Raw genomic sequence first — 20,010 nt, forward strand, 5'->3', positions numbered from 1 at the left:
AGATTTCTGAATTCCTGAGGCTTTCAGGAAGTGAAGAGGGAGTGCGTGAAGGTGGAAATGGGGCAGGTCCCCCAGCAGCCCTCGGCAGTTTGGTCCAAGGCTTGAAGATTTGATTCGTGCAAAATCATGAAACAAGAGATTAACAATGATTATTAATACCATTTCTACCCTAACTCAGAAGGCTTACTGGATGCCAAGCTAGGCATTTTTGTATACTTGATCTCATATCAACCTCACCACAACCTTTCCAGAAGATTATCATTTTACAGTGGAAAAATCTGTGGCTCATGGGAGTTGAAGGAACCTGGTCAGGGTTAGGGAGGCAGAACAGGAGTCTGGTATCCCCTGTACGTAGCTGGCTTTAGAGCCCCAGCTGCAGAATTGTCATTATTCACCTCCCTAAGGGAAGCATCTGGCAGGACTTTAGAATGACTTCACTCCTTTTTTTTTTCTTGTTAAGGGAGAGAGTATAGATTAGGTGTTTAAAAACGAGCAGTTCACAAACATTAAGGAGCCTGGAAATCACTGAAGTAAACTATCGAGCAAACCTAAGTGCTTAAACTTTACAACGAAAAGGAAAGGTACGTTTACAATTCCTTACTGAAGAGTTTCATCGTAAGGATACCTCCCACTTTTTGTTTGCAGTTTCAAGCCGGTTTTAAACAGGACTGAGATTTTTGGATTACTTGACGATTCGCTAATTACCTGAACTCTGGGCCTCCCCTCCCCCCACCCCGCCCCCGTTCCCGGCTTGGGGATGGGTAAAGGTGCCTCAAAGACGCTTACAGTGATGTTTGCCTCTTCTCTCTCCGGAGACTCTTTTGAAGAGAAAATCGTTAGGAGCACGAGAGAACACTATAGACATTTGCGGGTTTGCTCCGACAGAGTAACCGAAAGACAGCGCTCCCGCGACGAGAGCGAGCCCGAGAGCTCCCTCTTAACACCTGGAGGTGATGGGTGGAGCCGCAAGGCAGCACCAGGTGAGCGAAAGACGGAAATGGTCGCAGACGACACGGCGGCGCCGACAGCGCGCGCCCTGAGTTCAAATAGGCAGTCGGCTACGGTGGCTCGTGAGGGCCATACAGTTTTAGGACAGCGATCGCATCTGGCGCCTGGTGGAGTGAAGTGGGTGTCAACCCAGACAGGGACAACCCGGAGTGGGCGCAGAGACGGACCATCGAGGACCACGAGAAGGGGGCGCCCCCAGCTGGCCAGAGTCGGATAAGGAGACAGAACAGCAATGCCTTTCATTTCATTTCATTCATTGTTTGTTCTTGGACGTGACCCTTTCAGCAACAGTGCAAGGAAAATTCTGTTTCTGGAGGGAGGTTGGACTAAATGAGACTGGCCACCAAACACTTAGTGCATGCAGGGCAGTCCAGACGACAGTTGCTTAATGCCACCTGACCGGATCCAGATGCAGCCAGCCTACAGCGAGGGAGCTGGGCAAATAAATACCCCAACCTTACTGTCCTCCCTCTTGCTCTTGTGCCTGGGCTCCCTGCTAGCTGTATCTGACCAGAAGACAGAGAGAACATTGGTGCGGTCCCCATTAGCCTCTGGGGGCCCAGGGCAGGGTAAAGAGAAATTCATCTGGCTGAGCTGTGGCAGGAAGCCCCTAAGATGGTTCCCACTGAGCTCCACCTCCTGCTATTCATTCCCTTGTGTAGTCCTCTCCCATGTTGTACTAGGGTTGGTGTCTGTGATCAGTAGAATAAGTGGAAATGATGAAATGTTACCTCACTAATCAGATTACAAGAGGCACTGCATCTTGGGTATTGGTTGTTGGTCACAGTGGAAAGCAGCTTTCTAAGATGGTCACCTTAATCTCACCTAATAGTCATGCCCTGGTGTAAAACCCTTTCTTTGAGTGTATCCAGGTGACCAGATTCTAACAAACAAAATATGGTGAAAGTTAGGGATGTCACTTCTGAGAGTAGGCTACAATGACTGTAACTTCCCTCTTGTTTGCTTGCTCTGATGAAGCCAGCTGCCTGGTGGAGAGGCCCACGTGGCAAAGAACTGAGGCCAACACTCAGCTGAGTGACAGAGGATCCATCCCAGGTGAGACTTAAGAATCTTAAATTATGATGCCTGCAGTCCCAGCTGACACCTGGATTGCAGCCTTTTGAGAGACCCAGAGCCAGAGCCCCCAGATTCCTGGTCCATAGACAACATGAGAAGCCAAATGCTGCTTGAAGTTTGGGGTAATTTATTATACAACAATAGGTAACGAATACAGCTTTCTCTCTCTCTGATCGCTTGCTTTGGGAGATGTCAGCTGTCCCATCATTAGAAGCGCTATGGGGAGCCCACCCCACAAAGAACATAAGCCTTCTGCCAGCGGCCCTATAAGTGAGCCTGGTAGTGGATCCTCACCTAGCCAAACTTCGGAAGACTGCAGCCCCTGCCCACAGCTTGATTCAGGAGACCCTGAGACCCAATCCCCAGAAGAGCTACCCCTGGATTCCTCAATTTTAGAAACTATGTGAAGTAATGAATATTTGTTGTCTTAAACTCTAAATGTTTGGGGTAATTTGCTTTGCAGCAACAGATAACGAATACGTGTGTGGGCAAACAAAAAAAGTTAGCAAAGCGGGAAAAGTTCATGAAAGTGGGTGAAATAATCTTGAAGAAAAGTATTTGGTTCATATTCTCCATAGAGTCTGAACCTATGTATGGAATTATTTTTAGTTTCTTTCATAGCACAAATAAGTTTTTCTTTGACTCAGGACAAACTCTGGTATTCCACTCAACTGAGAATGATAACGTTAGCTACCCTTTATTTAGTATCTATTATGTGCTGGACAGTGAACTTCCATCATCCTTCACAAGTGGGGAAATTGAAGCTTAGGTTAGGTAATTTATCCCAAAACACAGTTAGTAAAAGGCAGAACCAGAATTCCAACCAGGTTTGAAGCCCTAGTTCTTTCCACAACATTATTATGGCATCCCTAATAGCGATCCTTATAACTTTAAATAAAAATACCAATAATCCAAATCGTAAGTACGAAAGTACTGCACGTTCATCTATTTAAGTTACAAAGTTAAATGGCCTTCATAGTTCACAACAGGCAATGCACGTGAGACTGGACTACTCTTACGCCACTACGCCCCGCCCCACCACCATGGCTTGTGCTCAATACATTTGATGATGACATTAATTCCACAAGCATTCCATCATTTGGGGATATGGGACGAAATCTTTGGTCTTGTTTCCAAAAGGGCCCCTGCGCTCTTACAGCTGGGGACGGAATTGGATGATTCATCAGGGAAACCAGGGAGGTAGAGACCGAAGGCAGAGGAGACTGAAGCCCCTTCCGGGTCTAGGCGGCCAGGGAGTCCGAGGGAGCCAGGGCCATGAAACCCCCAGCGCGCAGGGGCAGGTCGGCGGACCCGGAAGTTGCCTCTGCCCGGCTCAAAGATGGCGGCAGCAGTGACGGCCGCCCACATATCGTATCCTCCTGTAACCAATGGCGCCCCGACGCTCTTGTGACTCACCCGGGCGACCAGTGCATGACGTTCTGATGCAACGTCCTAGTCGAGGAAGCCGCCGGTGCACGTTGGGGTGACAAGGCGGCAGGGTATTGGAGAAGATGTCCTTGGAGGTGACCGGGCCGACTGCAGGGATGGTACTAGGTGAGTGAGGCGCGAGGACCCCTGGCTGTGTAAGTGGAGCGGTGCCCCTACGTGGGGCAGGAACCGAGCTGCGGCCGAAGGCCTGGCTTCGAGTGGGCGGTCCACCGCTATTTGTACGTGAAACATTGGAGCGGGGGGAGGGGCCTGGACCCTTGTTTGTCCCCAACTCGCTGGGCGGGGTCGGTCCCCGCTCGGGGTCCCCCATGTCCAGGGACTGGGATGGCGGCCGCCCCCCCCCACCTCGCCCCACTGCAAACAATCTGGTGATTCAGCTGAGACTTAGTCACCGCGAGGCACTGTGAGACGTCAGAGTAGCCCCCAAATATGTAAGCTCTTCAAAGTGATCTTTCGGGAAGGACTCGTGAATTCTAATTCGCTTTCACGCATCCTCATTTATATTAAGATTTCCAAGGAGACCGTATGGTGCAGTGGGGAAAAGGGACCAGGATTGATTTCAGTGTTCACACTTAATTAGTTGTAAGGCCTTCTGTAATTCGTTAAGCTCAGAGCCTCATTTCCTTTAAAGATCAGAAGGAACTGGTGTTTACTTGACATCGGTGCACTCTCACTGGGGTATCTGATTTGTATGTTACTTTATTTAGTCCTAAGTACAGTCCTTCAAGATGGGTATTGTTTTTCCCCCTCATTTCTTAGACGAATAAGCTTAGAAAGGTTAAGTGAATTCCCAAGGGCCACTCTGGCTTTAGGGTACAACATCCAAGATTCCAGTCTCGTCTGGCCAACTTCAAAGCCTTTATCAAGTAGCTAGAAGCAGTATCACAAGTTAAAATCTGATGATTTTGGAAAGCCAAATTTGTAATTAGTATGTTTTTATGTGATGTCACTGAAATAGAGGTGTGGGAAAGTAATCATAATACAATTTCTTTTGGACTATATTTTTACTAATCAGATGCTTGTTCTGTTCGCAAAGATGAAGAATGGATGACGTAGTTGCAGTATGAAATGACTAATAATTATTGGCCAAATAAGTAACTTACTCTCCTTTTGTAAAACAGCAGAGCTCTATGTCTCAGATCGCGAGGGAAATGATGCTACAGGTGATGGAACCAAGGAGAAACCTTTTAAAACAGGCCTAAAGGTAGTGTATCTTCTCATTCGGAAATGATTACATTTATTAATGACTCATGTCTGTTAATATGTGACTTATCAGTAACTTTATTTCAGTCACTAGATTTTGAAGATAATTTTTAGAAAAGAGAAAGTGAGGAATGTATACAGCTATGTAGCTTGAAGAGTATTGGATGAACAAATCTAAACTTAAATTTGAACATTTTTAAAGGTGTCTTCTTTTCTTCTTTATCATGCAGAGAGAGAATATGCTAAGCTCACTTGAGGATTTTAGATCCTGAGAAATAATAGATTAGTAAATTAGCATTCTGTCTTCAAGCTCTAGACTCATGAGTTATTGAGTGTCTGCTCTGAGAAATGGGTCATTCTTAGTGTACTGATATAAATTAGGTCTTTGAGTTTCAAGGCTCAGGATCACATCTGGATTCTAGTGGTAAATTCACCAAAAAGCCTCTGAGGAGTCCATTTAGAAGAAATCTGGGCAGAGGCACCCGGCTGGCTAAGTGGGTTAAGCATCTGCCTTCAGCTCAGGTCATGATCCCAGGGTCCTGGGATCAGAGCCCCTTGTGTTCTGGTGCTTCTCCCTCTCCCTCTCCCTGCCACTCCCCCTGCTCGTGCTCTCTCTCTGTAAGATAAATAAATAAAATCTTTAAAAAAGAAAAAGAAATCTGGTCATGAACTTAGTGGGACTGGGGAAGCTGTGTCTTACCTTTTAATTTTTAGAAGGAAATCTTTCTCTTATTTACAGTTGTTGAGGTGATTCCTATGGCTCCCCAAAACTGACATTTAGGTGAATGTTTACGAAATGTCACTATTAGCAAAAGTGTGCCATTCTCATTGGGGGAATTACAGTTTGGCTTGAAACTTTCAACTTCCGTGATAAAAAAGGAGGGATCAATAGAGAGTGTCAGGTAGCAATGATTTACAAACATCTCTACAAAGTCTGATTTTTAAAAAGAAGAACTTTTCAAAGATCCAGGTTCCCTCCTCTGCCGTGATCATTGAGTTGGGGTTAGTGTTAAAAGAAGATGAAAAGTATTTTCCAGGTCTGGAAACTAGACCTTTAGTTTTCGTGAGCTTCAGATCCTACGACTGGAGAGAGTCATCTGTTGCATTTCTTGGCTGACTTGATCAAGTAATACAAACTATAAAATACAAATGGCACAGCAACACCTGACATGTCCTTGTATTTATGGAAAGAGGCATTCTACATATAGGAATTTTTCAAATTAAATGAAGCTTAGCCTTTTATGTTCTTAACCGTTATTTTTGTTTTTGAAAGAGTTTCAGAAACAACTTCCCTGACTTTTTAGTGAAGATTAACCATTTAGGTGTGATCTGCAGTTGACTTCTACTGTCAGCTGTCTCTCCTCTGTTGTTCTCAGTATACTTCCTGCTGGTCCCCACAGCCACTTAAAATCTCTTGCTTCTAGTCTACTTGTACTGGGAAACTGTATACAGTTGACCCTTGAACAACATGGGGTTAGGGGCGCTGACCCCTGCAGAGTCAAAAATCTACATACAGCTTTTGACTTCCTTAAAACTTAACTACCAATAGCCTACAGTTGACCAGAAGCCAATAACATACCAATAACATAAACCAATAGCATAAAGTCAATGCATATTCTGAATGTTATATATATTCTATACTGTATTTTTACAAAACAGTAAACAGCAAATGTTAAAAATCATAAGGAGGAGAAAAATATATTTATTAACAGTCTACTGTATCTGTGGGAAAAAATCTGCATATGGGGCGCCTGGGTGGCTCAGTCAGTTAAGTGTCTGCCTTTGGCTCAGGTCATGATCCTGGAGTCCTGGGATGAAGCCCCACCTCAGGCTCCTTGCTCAATGGGGAGTCTGCTTTTCCCCCTGCCCCTCACCCCACTTGTGCGCTCGCTCGCTCTCAAATAAATAAATCTTAAAAAAAAAAAAAATCTGTGTATAAGTGGATCCATATCCATGCAGTTTAAATCCGTGTTCAGGGATCAACTGTATTCTGTAGCTGCACTTGCTAGAATTGTTTGTGAAAGGACCCAAGGGCTTCTACTTTAAGCAAAGGATTCTTAATATGTCCAACCAGTCATTCTTTCTGCATTCACTTTTGGCTATTGGGATCTGTATGCTTTTCTTGGCTCTTGATGTTCTAGATGGTTGAAGTTACCTCATAATTAGGATGTTATTTTGATTTCAAATATTGTAGAATGCTAAATTTTCTTTTTCTCCCTTCCCATCCAAGGCTTTGATGACAGTAGGAAAAGAACCGTTTCCCACCATTTACATCGATTCACAAAAAGAAAATGAGGTAGGATGAGCCAAAAACTCTACCAAATTATATTTTGTAAATAAGTTTTCGTCAGAACATAGAGGTTCTTGAAAAAATTAAATATTTGTTTTTCTCTCTAGAGGTGGGATGTTATTTCTAAATCACAGATGAAGAACATTAAAAAAATGTGGCATAGGGAACAAATGAAGAGTGAATCCCGGGAAAAGAAAGAGGTGAGCAATGATTCTGCCCCGTGAACATTTTGAAGTTGGAATACTAGATACCGTGTTAACAGACTGCTTTATTGTTAAAAATTAGGCGGAAGACAATTTGCGGAGAGAAAAGAACCTGGAAGAAGCAAAGAAGATTACCATTAAAAATGATCCAAGTCTCCCAGAGCCAGAATGTGTGAGTGTGACACATACTGTCCCAAATATCATGGCCATGCCCTGTCAGACTGTCAGTTCTATGTCCGAGGGCCGGGCCACTTGGTTTGCTCCTTGGCACTGTTTGCCCTTCCTTTCCTTTTAAAAGGGATAGAGAGAAATAACGTCTTAGCGTTAGGAGGCTAGTTCTTTGGGGGTTCATTTTACTGTAAGGTTTAGTAATTAGGTGTTGAATGATTCCTGTCCCGCCTAAAAGCTAGCTAAGTGTCCTCCCTCCCTACATGTCCATTTCCTCACCATAAGATGAAGAGGTCAAAATCCATGATGTTGATGATTTTTTTAAATAGAGAAAACATTCTGTGATTTTGTGAATCGGATTCCTCTATTTTCTCTAGAACAGATGTTGGGCTATGACTGGACATGCTTAGATTTCAAATAGTTCTTACTGCTCATGGATCATCATCTTTTTCCTGTGTCCTTAAAGATGAAGCTGTCTTTGCCACCTTCACCCTCTGCTTCCTGTACTCCTCTCTGTCCTTCCTCCTCCAAACTAATAGCTAGCCTTGGCGAGCTTCTACCTTTTGGTGTTGGGAGGGACTGTGAGGACAGGAAGGGCTCCTTGCAGACTCATGTTGTTCCTCTTATGAATTCATTTATTCATTCGTTTTATATAGCAGTATCTGAAATTCCAGATGGTTCTCAGTGTCAGTTTTGTACTAAGAGAAAGAAGACTTGGATTTTTTTTTTTTTAACCACTCCAATATGGTGAACGTTTGTTGTAGAATGACTGTTGTTTTGCATCATTTGTGAAATTTTAACACTTTACCGCCATCTATCTAGTATTAGTGGAGAAGTTGATATGTGATAAATTACATGATTGGTCAGATGTTACTGATTTCAATTTCACAGGTGAAGATTCATGCACTAGAAGGATACAGAGGCCAAAGAGTAAAGGTGTTTGGCTGGGTCCACAGACTGCGTAGGCAAGGTAAATGGTACAGCTTTTCTTCTCTCTCTCTTTAATTTTAAACATCCCTTGTCTAGATGAAGAAGAACATAAAAACATTTACTTAGGTGGGGGATATTTTTGGTTTGGGATGCTAGTTTATGAAAGAAGATAGTGAATTACATCCTAAATTTGTTCTTACATGACTATTACAGGTTTAAAAATTATTTAAATGCTATTTAACTGTAAGCAGCCACAGAGATCAGGAGTATCCAGTAAATATTTGTTTAGTTGAATTTTTTTTTTTTAAGATTTTATTTATTTATTTGACAGAGAGAGACAGCGAGAGAGGGAACACAAGCAAGGGGAGTGGGAGAAGGAGAAGCAGGCTTTCTGCCAAGCAGGGAGCCCGATGCGGGGCTCGATCCCAGGACCCTGGGATCGTGACCTGAGCCGAAGGCAGACGCTTAACGGCTGAGCCACCCAGGTGCCCCTGAATTTAATTATTTAATGAAAAGCAGGGGATGTATTACAGGAAGGGCAGAGCCAAATCTGAAATTAATTCATGGCAGTGTTGGCTGTTGTAATTAGTGTGTTTGCATTCTGCTTCTCTCAGTCCTAACTTTTTGCTTTCTTATTATTATTTTATTACACATATTTTATTTTAAGTAGTTACACGTCCTTCATAAAAAGAGATGGGGCATAAATCAACAAAAGAGTGCTCACAGGCAGCCGTATTTCTGCCCCTCTCACCGAGGGCACAGTACTGTGCTGGGCATTGCAGAGGATTCAGTAGTGAATGAGACGTACTCCCTCGTCTCACGTCGCTGAAGGTCTTGCTTTCCCGTGATCACGTGGCTCATGAGGCTCACGTGGGATTTGGAACTACAGTGAAGAAGGTGAAATGCTTTACAGATGACAGTGACATTTCCGACGGCCACTTGAGAGGAAGGGGGCCACGAGGGAGGTTTGAACTCTTAACATTGAACCATGCAGTTACCTGTTAGAAGATTAAATTATGAGAAAGTACTTTTGAGTGCCTTGAGAACAGCTGGGCTTCGTTTTTCTTTCTCATTTTTAGGAAAGAATTTAATGTTTCTGGTGTTGCGGGACGGTACAGGCTACCTCCAGTGTGTCTTGTCAGATGATTTGGTAAGTACTTTTTCTTATTTGTAGCTAAATATTTGATATTTTTCAGGAAGTTCCTTTATTGTTAGTTTTGGGAAGTTTAGGATCTTTATATATATTTTAAACTGTTGTAGAAAAAATTTCCAGCACATAAAAAATAGAACAGTACAGTTGACCATTGAGCAACATGGGTTTGAACTGCCTGGGTCTGCTTGTGCGTGGATTTTTTTTTTTACAGTACTGTGAGTGAATTTTCTCTTCTTTATGAGTTTCTTTTTTTTTTTTTTTTTTTTAAGATTTTCTTTATTTATTTGACAGAGATAGAGACAGCCAGCGAGAGAGGGAACACAAGCAGGGGGAGTGGGAGAGGAAGAAGCAGGCTCCTAGTGGAGGAGCCTGATGTGGGGCTTGATCCCATAACGCCGGGATCACACCCTGAGCCGAAGGCAGATGCTTAACCGCTGTGCCACCCAGGCGCCCCTCTTTATGAGTTTCTTAATAAAATTTTCTTTTCTCTAGCTTTTTTTAAGAATACAGTATAATATAACATATAAAATATATGTTAATTGGCTATGTTATAGGTAAGGCTTCTGGTCAACAGTAGGCTATTAAGTTGTGGGAGAATCAAGTTATATGTGGATTTTAGACTGTGCAGGGGGGTCAGCACCCTTAATCCCCAGATTGTTCAAGGTCAGCTGCATAAAGAAACCTCATGTGCTCATCACCCAGCTTTGGGAAAGTCAGTTTTAGCTGCTGTAATAAAATACCATAGACTGGGTGGCTTATAAACAGCAGGTATTTCTCTCACACAGTTCTACAGGCTAGAAGTCGAGCTCAGGGCATCAGCATGGTCATGCTTTGGTGAGGGCCGTCTTCCAGGCTGCACGCTGCCAGCTGCTTAGTGCATCCCCATGTGTCAGAGAGCAGAGAGGGGGAGCAAACCCTCATCTCATCCTGTTCACCTGTCCAAGGGCCCACTTCCTCATACCGGCACATTGGGCTAGAGGATTTCAACATAGGAATTTTGGAGGGACAAAAACATTAAGTCCCTAACAAGTAATGACTAATATATGGCCAATTCTGGTCTACTGCTCACCCCTTTAACCCCCTAGACATCGTATTATTTCATATAAATAGATTTGCATACACATCTCCAAGAAAATATATTTTTAATACAACCACGCTAATGTTAATCACACCCTCCCCAAACAAAGGCAACTTCCTAAATATCCAGTCCGATTCTCCCAGTTGATTCATAATGTCTCTTTACAGTTGTTTGGTTTGAATGAGAACCCAGATGAGATCTGTGTATTGCATGGAGCTGATGTGGCTCTGAAATCTTTCAGTCCTTAACTGTTCGCCCTTTCTGTTGTCTTTTCTACCCAATTTGTTTTTAAAAACCTGGTTGGTTGTCCCGTGGAACTCCTCCATTCCAGATTGGTTGGTTGCATCCTGTGAGGGGTCATTTAACGTGTTCCTGTCCTCTGTATTATAAATTTATCAAATTCAGGTTTGGGGTTTTTTCGCTTTGACTTTTTTTTTTTTTTTTTTTTGGCACAGCTACTTCATGGGCAAGGTTGTGTGCTGCTCATTGCCTCACATCAAAGACACATAATGTCCTCTTGTCTTTTTTTATGATTTTATGATAGTGGGTTGAAGTGTTGGTAGCCTGATCCCTCCATTATAAAGTCACCTGTCACTTTTATCCTAATGGTTTTAGCAAGTGTTGATGATCATAGTCCAGGTAGATGGTTTTTTTATTTCAACAGTCTGAATTTAAAAAAAAAATAAAATGAGCTGTTCACATATTTTTAAGAGATGTGGGCTACTGGCATTTGTGCATATGTATATATGTAAAATATCTATTTACATACATATATTTTTTTAAGATTTTATTTATTCATTTGACAGAGATAGAGACAACCAGCGAGAGAGGGAACACAAGCAGGGGGAGTGGGAGATGAAGAAGCAGGCTCCCAGCGGAGGAGCCTAATGTGGGGCTCGATCCCATAACGCCGGGATCACGCCCTGAGCCGAAGGCAGATGCTTAATGACTGAGCCACCCAGGCGCCCTACATACATATTTCTGTGTAGATGAGTCCTCCCACAAGAATAGCTATTCTTTATTAATACTAAAAAAATTGATGGCCATCTTATTTTACTAGTTTTAGACCAGGTAACTTACATGTAAGTAATCCGCTTAGCTTTCTGTACATCAGAACGTACATTTTAATGTAAATGTGAGTAAGTAAATTTGAACTTTTATTTTTTTGTAGTGTCAGTGTTACAATGGAGTCGTCTTGGCCACTGAGAGTAGTGTTGCAGTGTATGGAATGCTAAATCTGACCCCAAAAGGCAAACAGGTGAGTAGATTGAATTTCTCACTGCATGAGTAAGTGTGTTTGTTCTCCAGTGTTTTTATTTGTACTTTTGGTATTGGGCAAATTAATACACAGATGTGGTGTATTTGCTAAATTTAGAATGCCTTTTCCTTTTCCAGTGAAATATGTACACTGTACAACTCATATGATATAACAAACTCAGGGACTTCCAACCTTATAGAATTTCTAAATATTTCATGTAGTCATTTTGCTGTGGATGCATGAATAATTTTTCAGCCAGGTGGAAATAAAAACAATCTACCCAAAAAATTTCAGGAGAGAACAGTAATCTAAATCTGAAACTTTCTGAATAGAATTTGAAAGTCTCTTTAAGGAAAAGTTAAATATAATTCTGATACTCCGAGAGTTGTTTCTTCTCCAGCCAACAGGCACATAACAGTTACTTGTTGGTAATTACTTTTCAAATAATCGCTGTGGTTGTATTTGTTGGCTGGGAAAGAAAACAAACAAATATGACCTACTAACCACCAGAGGGAGCCCCTAGAGTCTTCCTTAATAGACTAGAAATGTCGATATCAGAGTCTCCCAGAGTTGATGTAGAAGAACCTACATTAAGCGTGAATATCTGATTCGAGTTCGCTGAAGTAATGTGATTTGCAAAACGGAGTTGTCACGTCGTGTTACTTGCTATCCAGGGTTTGGCACCAAGATAATTGTTATTCCGTGACGTGTGGCTTCTAAAATGAATTGCTTTTAATGGAATTATGAGGGAGAATTTGAATTTCCATCATATATCTGTTCCAAAGAGAAACAGCTTTCAGTAAAACCTTTGCATTTAAGGAGTTTTTCAATGTCAATGAAATGTTATTTTAAATTATCAGGGAAAGGTTAGGAAGATACACCAAATGATAACAGCGGTTAGTAGTTACTCCAAGTTGCAAGATTATCATTTATTTTCTAGTTTGTGCTTTTCTACTGTTTAAAAGTCATGTGTGTATTCACTCTGAAAGGAATATTAAATATCAAAATACCAAAATAAAATCAGATTAGTGGGTCTTTGTGTCTAGAAGGGTAGGCTAATAATGATGAGGTCTAAAAATAGTTTATCAACAGTTTTGACATAAATTAAAATCTCCAATAATGTTAGTTTTTTGTCTCCTTCTTTCTCCTTTCTCCCCTCCCCCCTTTCTAAAATGGAGGCTCCCGGCGGCCATGAGCTGAGCTGTGACTTCTGGGAACTGATTGGGCTGGCCCCTGCTGGAGGAGCTGATAACTTGATTAACGAGGAGTCTGACGTGGACGTCCAGCTCAACAACCGACACATGATGATCCGGGGAGAAAACATGTCCAAGATCCTGAAAGCACGTTCCGTGGTCACCCGGTGCTTCAGAGATCACTTCTTTGATAGGGGGTACTATGAAGTATGTGTTTGTCCTCTTTTGCAAGCAAACGATACCTCCTGCCATTTTTAAACTTGAACGGCGGCACTCACAGTCGCCCTTTGTTTACTCCTCTTCTCCATTTGAACAGGTTACTCCTCCAACATTAGTGCAGACACAAGTGGAAGGAGGTGCTACACTCTTCAAGCTTGACTACTTTGGGGAGGAGGCATTCTTGACTCAGTCCTCTCAGTTGTACCTGGAGACCTGCATTCCAGCTCTGGGAGATGTATTCTGTATTGCACAGTCATACCGGGCAGAACAGTCCAGAACACGAAGGCACCTGGCTGAGTATGGAATTGTCTATTTATTTTTATTTAAAAAATTATTTTTAAGAAAATATGTTTAGAGAAGCCGTCTTTATGTAGGCAAATGATGACTGTGCAAAAAAATTTGATATATTAAGAGGGTGTTTGGAGGGCAGTTCATCAAGTTAATGGAAGCTACGTATGACGTTTTGCCTCCTAGGCCATAGCTGGCCGTGTTCTCTTCTTTTACTTTGCCTTGATCCTTGATATGTTAAGAAATAAACAAGAAATCACTATTCAAGGGGGAAAGGTAGGGGCTCTAAAACTAATTTGCTGAGTTGGGAGTTGATTAGCAGTGCTGGAATTTTACATTCCTGGGCAGTTTTGCGATGTTAAAATCCTTTCTTGAGAGAAACTTGGCAGAAAAGAAGAGCGGCTCTCAGCTAGTGTTTTGTTCTTCAGATACACTCACGTGGAAGCAGAATGTCCTTTCCTGACCTTTGAGGAGCTCCTGAACCGATTGGAGGACTTGGTTTGTGACGTGGTAGATAGAGTCTTGAAATCACCTGCAGCGAGCATAGTGCGTGACCTCAACCCGGTAGGTGTGCTGTTTTATGGAAATGCAAAATCATGGGTTTTTTTATTTTTTGGAAGGTAATGATGTCTTCACCCTCAGTTTTTGTAGATTTAATGGCTTGGCGAGCTTTGAAATAAGTGATTAATGTGTGTGTGTATATGTATATGTATATGCATATATGTTATATATATTTTTTGAGATAAAATTGCTAAATAGCATTATATTCGTTTCAGGCATACAGCATAATGATTGATAGTTGTATATATTATGAAATGATTTATAAGTCTAGTTAAACATCCATTACCAGACATTGATATAATTTGTTCTTTCTTAGGATGCAACCTTGTAAGATCTACTCTGTTAGCAACTTTCAGACTTATAAATATAGTTAGCTATAGTCTCCTTGCTGCACGTTATATCCTCAGGACTGACTATTTTATAACTGGAAGTTTGTACCTTTTGACCACCTTCACTCATTTCTGTGCTTATATTTTTAAGATTAAAATTTGGTACTAGTCATTGTGAATTATTTTATAATATTTTACGTAGGAGGAGGTTGTGTGTATTTTCCATTTTTTGGAATGTCCTCATTGTTTTCTAGTCTGAAATAACATTTTACGCTAATGACGAATAGTTTTTCTTAAACGGAAATTTTAGTGTTACGGGTTCTTTATGTACGCTCTGTTTTTTCTTTCTGTTGTAGAACTTCAAGCCTCCCAAACGGCCTTTTAAGCGGATGAACTACTCAGATGCTATTGTGTGGCTGAAAGAACACGATATAAAGAAAGAAGATGGAACTTTCTATGAATTTGGAGAGGTATGCCTCACTTGCTGTTTCCAGGGTGGCATTGTGCTTAAGTGGATTGCTGCTCGGGTCAGTGAACCAGTAATGTAGGAGGCAGCTGCTTGTTGTCAAAGAGATGGTGACCCCAGAACCTCCTCCTTGGGGTTGTCAGGGAATTCACTGGGCCAACAGAGGTAGAAGAGCCAGCCTTAGAACAGTACGTTTCTGTAGTGTTCAGTAAATACTGGCGCCGTGGTAGCCTTCACAGCTCATCTTTTACCTTTTTCCTCTTCTCCCGTCGTCAGTCCATGCTCTTGACTTACTCCAGTGGTAATTCTCTAGGCTGGCAGGATGCTTCAGAAGGCTGTACACTTGAAAATTTCATGCAAAGTGTTGATATGTATATATTCATTTTATTTGTCTGGAGAAAAGTATCTGGCTCTTTCAAAAAGGATGGCTCCCCCAACGGAGTGTATTAAAACTCCTTCATGTGGAGAAGAGTCAAAGAAGAAAGTAGCTGTTGGTTAAACTGCAAAACCAAGAGAGAAGGCCTGGCGGGGGAAGGTGGTCTGGTGTCCCAGATACACTGAACGGATGTATCGGAGGTGTAGACTGTTGGCACCGTTAAGCCCACTTCCTATGCATCTAACCATTTCTTACGCAGTATTTGCAAATCCATTTTATAGATAAAATAGGAGGAACCACTGGTAACCAGAGTTTTGTTTTATTTTTAGAAGGAATTTACAGAAAGAACAAAGAGTACATTAGACCTATATAAATTATTCCTAAGTTTCATGAATTCAGTTGGTGGTATATAATAACAAAATTTTGTATTAAAAATGTAAGAAGTGTTATTACCTAAAACTTAGCAAAGTGGCATGTTGGAGTGGAAAGAGCCCAATCTTTGGAGTAAGAAGCCCGCCAGGTGGCTTAGCTCCCAGCTGTGTCCTTACTTCTATATGACGGAAGGCCAGTGACCCTCACCCTCTGTTTCTTGGAGGTCACATCTGCTTTGCAAAGTTGAGAGGATTCAAAGCTAAATTCTTGGCATGGTGCATGGCTCAGGAAGCCCTTGATGCTTGTCAACATTTGTTGTACACTGATGTCATCCCATGCACAAGAGGAGACCAGAGTACATGGTCTTCTGACTTTTTGGAATGTGCAGTAAGACTGTTTCCCCCCAGTTAAATCATACTCTAGTGTGTAAAGCAGATAAAAGCTGAGAGACCAGAACTATCCCACTCATCTCGCATTTCCTCTCTTTACTTTAGAGAGCACAGGCCTCCAGGGACTGGGGCTTGATGCCAGCTCTGCCAGGTGATTGCTAAGCTCCATTTTGGTTCTTATATTAAATAAATCAATGAGTCTTGTTGAGTTCTCTCAGTCACTTTGTACTGGGACAAGAGTTTTCAGTTTTAACTTGAATTTATGTGTGGTTTACAGAAGGATGTTTTGAGAGAGAAGCGGATCATTTCCTGGCTAGGTATGCCAGGTGTGGTTACACTTAGAAATTTCACACTGATTATTTGTCTTACGACTCTGTCTTACTCCCATTGAAGCCGTATAGATTTACTGTAACAGGAAGAAAGTACAGATAACAGGGAAGGTTAAAGATTGGTGTTATTAATAACACATTCTGTGCATAGACCAATGATGTTCTGGAATATTCACTGATTATCCTATGCCTTATGGGACTAAGTGGGCCACGTTTGCTTCAGAGCTAGATAAAACTGGCCACTGAAAAAAACTACGCAGTATCTGGTCCCAGTGATAATGGCTTTGAATGGTTTGTTTTTTGTTTTTTGGGGGTTTTTAGGGGGGTTTTCATTCCTCAAGCAGCATGGTGCTTGAGATATACTGTAGAAGGAAGCGGATCTTTTTGCAGTTGGTTTAATAACTGTGTGTGAGTTTTTAAACTACCTTTATTGTTTTTGGAAGAAATTGTTGCTTCCACCCATGTGTCTGGGTTGTGGATGGTGTGTATTCTCTGCTCTGCTACATGAATAAGATGAAGGCTGCTAGGCGGTGAGAGCTGCTTCTGTCTTGTGGCCTTTCGAGTTGTAAATGTTAATGAAGTCTTGTTTAACCTCAGGATATCCCAGAAGCTCCTGAGAGACTGATGACGGACACCATTAATGAGCCCATCTTGCTGTGTCGATTTCCTGTAGAGATCAAGTCCTTCTATATGCAGCGATGTCCTGAGGATTCCCGCCTTACAGAATCTGTCAGTTTGTGATTCAAATAGTATTAGTAATTTTGCTTTCTAAGGGGGGTGGGGACTGCCACTGGACTAAGAGCTCATGGCAGATATTTCATTACACATCTAGCATGGCAGTATTTCAAGAAGTGGCTTTTGCATGAGAGACTCTGGACTCTGAGAAACAAACTGAGGGCCTCAGAGGGGAGGTGGGTGGGGGAATGGGATAGACCGGTGATGGGTAGTAAGGAGGGCACGGATAGCATGGTGCACTGGGTGTTATATGCAACTAATGAATCATCGAACTTTACATCAGAAACCAGGGATGTACTGTATGGTGACTAACATCATATAATAAAAAAACATTAAAAAATAATAATAATAAAAAAAAAGAAGAAAAAGTGGCTTTTGTCCTCCGATTGGGCTTAACATAGCTTGTTAAACTACAGGGTTTGAATATTACATGACCGTAGTGCTCCTTTAGCTAGGAGTTTAGTTGTGATTTTCCTTGAAACTATAGCCTGGTAGTAACTGCATTTTATTTATTTCTCTTTAAAGGTTGACGTGTTGATGCCCAATGTTGGTGAGATTGTGGGAGGCTCAATGCGTATCTGGGATAGTGAGGAAATACTGGCAGGTTATAAAAGGGAAGGGATTGACCCCACTCCCTATTACTGGTACACAGATCAGGTAAAAACAGTTTTATTTTTTTTTAACACTCTTTAAAATGTTTTCATTATTATAGTTCTGTATAAATTGGAGTTTTTAAAAGGAGAGAATTCAGTGTGCTACTTTGGTGTTTGAATGAGCTGTATTCAGTTTCACAGTTATAATGTTGGCCCGTGACTATTGCTAGTTTTGTCTTTGTCTAATAGTATGCTGCTGAGTTTTTAAAATTTCGTTGTTAGATCCTACCAATATCTAGTGCTGTCTCACATTTTTCTCTGATAAACGGAGACATTGTCTTAGTTGAAAAGTTTGAAATCTCTTCATTCCAGGGTGACACCTAATCCCTGGTTTATTTCTCATACCAAATCATTTCTACACATGTGGTCCATGAAAGCACATAGATTAGAGGTTAAATTCTTAACCATAAGCTAACTCATTTTACATTCAAAAATTTTAAATACTTTGACAAAATTTTAAACATCTATTCTTCTCTCCCGTTTTCTTAAACAGAGAAAATATGGCACATGTCCTCATGGAGGATATGGCCTGGGCTTGGAACGGTTCTTGACCTGGATTCTGAATAGATATCACATCCGAGACGTATGCTTGTACCCACGATTTGTCCAGCGGTGCAAGCCGTAACTGATTGCTCCAGAAGCATTAAGGAAAGAATACAGTTTATGAAAGGAACAGACTGCCTCTTAAAAAAAACAAAAAGCCAAAATCTTCCTTTTTTATTCCATTGGTGTATATCTATTTCTTTTTTCTTCCACGAAAAGCAGTCCAAATCATGTGAATATCAAGTGATGTCGGTGTTATCATTTTAAGAAACAATATCCATCACAAAGTCTGGGGGAATTATGTGGCATGTAACACTACAGTTGTACGTCCATTTCAGCATTTTATTCAATTGTAGGTTATAATTTTTGCATCATATATACCACATATATACTTAAACAGATTTTAATTATGATCTAAGACATTCCAGTAACTTAATCTTCCTGTCCTGTTAAGTGTAACTGGAATTCTTTAATTTATGTCATATTATTGTATAGGCGAGTTAGAACAAACATCTTGGGGGAAAATCGACAATGTGGTGTAAAAATCTGCTAGTGTTAGAACAGTGTAATTCATTGATACTGAAATCAAACGACAGTTTTGCATTGGTTATTAATCTTTTCTAATTCTGTAGAGCTGCTTATAATTCTAAAGCATATGAGTTGATGTGGAGAGATCTGTAAAAACATGGGAATTTTGCATTAATTTGAAATAACAGCAAATTTTTTTTTTCCGTTCCTTGCATTAGTTTAAGCTAAAAAGGCAGAGTGATCTTCTCTTTTTCCTGGTAGTTTCTAAGTAATTAAGAATAAATAAGTTCCAAAAGAATTTGCAGCTGGAATCTTAATGACAACTGTATGTGGCCGTTTGACTCTTCCTACACTGTGACTTTAGATCTAATCTGCTACCTTATTAAGTCCTAGCAGGCTTATTGAATGGCTTCATTTCAGATTTGGTTCATTTCTCTCCCAAAATGCATGTCATGTATTCTCAATAGGCTGTATTCCCAGCAATCAATAAATGGACGCACATAAAAACTATTTGCTGGCTTTGATTTTTCTAAAGCTGAACACCTCAGTCTACATTGGTTCGTGTGTTTTGCATTTTTTAAATCTTTTTATTTTTCATGATGTATATATGTGAAATTAGATATTACTAAATTTAGTAGGTATTACTAAAAACACACGGTAATGAAAAGGAACAATTTTTTAAAATTAGGTGTAGGTTTAGTCACGTTTTGTAATCTTTTTTGTGTTATTTTTGGACACATTAACTTACACCGTATTTTTTAATTAAGTGAAATGACAGATGGAAATGGGGCATTTATAGTATATTTGGCCTGTATCTTTAAATAAAAAATACTTGTAAGAATGTGAATGAGCTCTAATTGGATTAATCTAGGCAGTTCATTTGATCAGAATTTAAGAAAGAGGTTAGACCCAATTAACCTAAATTTTAATTGTGCAAATGAATTGAGAGTTTTAAATACAGAGGGAGTGCTGTGGAATTGGATGGGGATAAGGGCGTCAAGGTCATGGTGACATCATGCCAAGAATCTGAGCATGGTGAGCAGCAAACCCCATACACATGGATTTTTTTTCCCTTGACTGTGTCATTGTTGCTGCAATCTGGTGTCCCAGCCCCATCCTGTGGCCCTGCCATGTGTCTGGCCACAGACACCCCAGTTTTGAGTTCCTGCCCCTATGGGACTCTCCTCTCATGGCTCTTTCCTGATGTGGCCC

General features: G+C 41.1%; 1 protein-coding gene across 2 annotated transcripts; it reads left to right on the top strand.

The window, feature by feature from the left end:
- The first annotated feature begins 3,504 nt into the window (after nucleotides 1–3,504).
- On the top strand, nucleotides 3,505–19,308 carry NARS1 (asparaginyl-tRNA synthetase 1). Of its 2 annotated transcripts, none has more exons than XM_008705288.2 (15): nucleotides 3,505–3,639; nucleotides 4,656–4,738; nucleotides 6,968–7,033; nucleotides 7,135–7,227; nucleotides 7,313–7,402; nucleotides 8,290–8,368; nucleotides 9,408–9,478; nucleotides 11,731–11,817; nucleotides 12,996–13,217; nucleotides 13,327–13,526; nucleotides 13,946–14,081; nucleotides 14,764–14,877; nucleotides 16,937–17,068; nucleotides 17,600–17,731; nucleotides 18,221–19,308. In XM_008705288.2, exons 1-15 carry the CDS (start codon nucleotides 3,597–3,599, stop codon nucleotides 18,350–18,352), a joined length of 1,680 nt encoding a protein of 559 aa, XP_008703510.1. In that variant the 5' UTR covers nucleotides 3,505–3,596; the 3' UTR covers nucleotides 18,353–19,308. The 2 variants fall into 2 exon arrangements, with proteins under 2 accessions (XP_008703510.1, XP_008703516.1); XM_008705294.2 differs by having other exon boundaries at nucleotides 3,542–3,639; nucleotides 4,659–4,738.
- The last annotated feature ends 702 nt before the right edge of the window (nucleotides 19,309–20,010 follow it).

This window comes from Ursus maritimus, unplaced genomic scaffold (assembly GCF_017311325.1).
Source record: "Ursus maritimus isolate PB19 unplaced genomic scaffold, ASM1731132v1 scaffold_18, whole genome shotgun sequence".
NCBI classification, from domain to species: Eukaryota; Metazoa; Chordata; class Mammalia; order Carnivora; family Ursidae; genus Ursus; species Ursus maritimus.

Excerpts from the sequence above, each read along its gene's own strand:
- NARS1 (XM_008705288.2), top strand. The coding sequence starts at position 3,597 with ATGTCCTTGGAGGTGACCGGGCCGACTGCAGGGATGGTACTAG. Across the intron at positions 4,739-6,967 it reads CTTTTAAAACAGGCCTAAAG|GCTTTGATGACAGTAGGAAA; the intron begins GTAGTGTATCTT and ends TTCCCATCCAAG. Across the intron at positions 7,228-7,312 it reads AATCCCGGGAAAAGAAAGAG|GCGGAAGACAATTTGCGGAG; the intron begins GTGAGCAATGAT and ends GTTAAAAATTAG.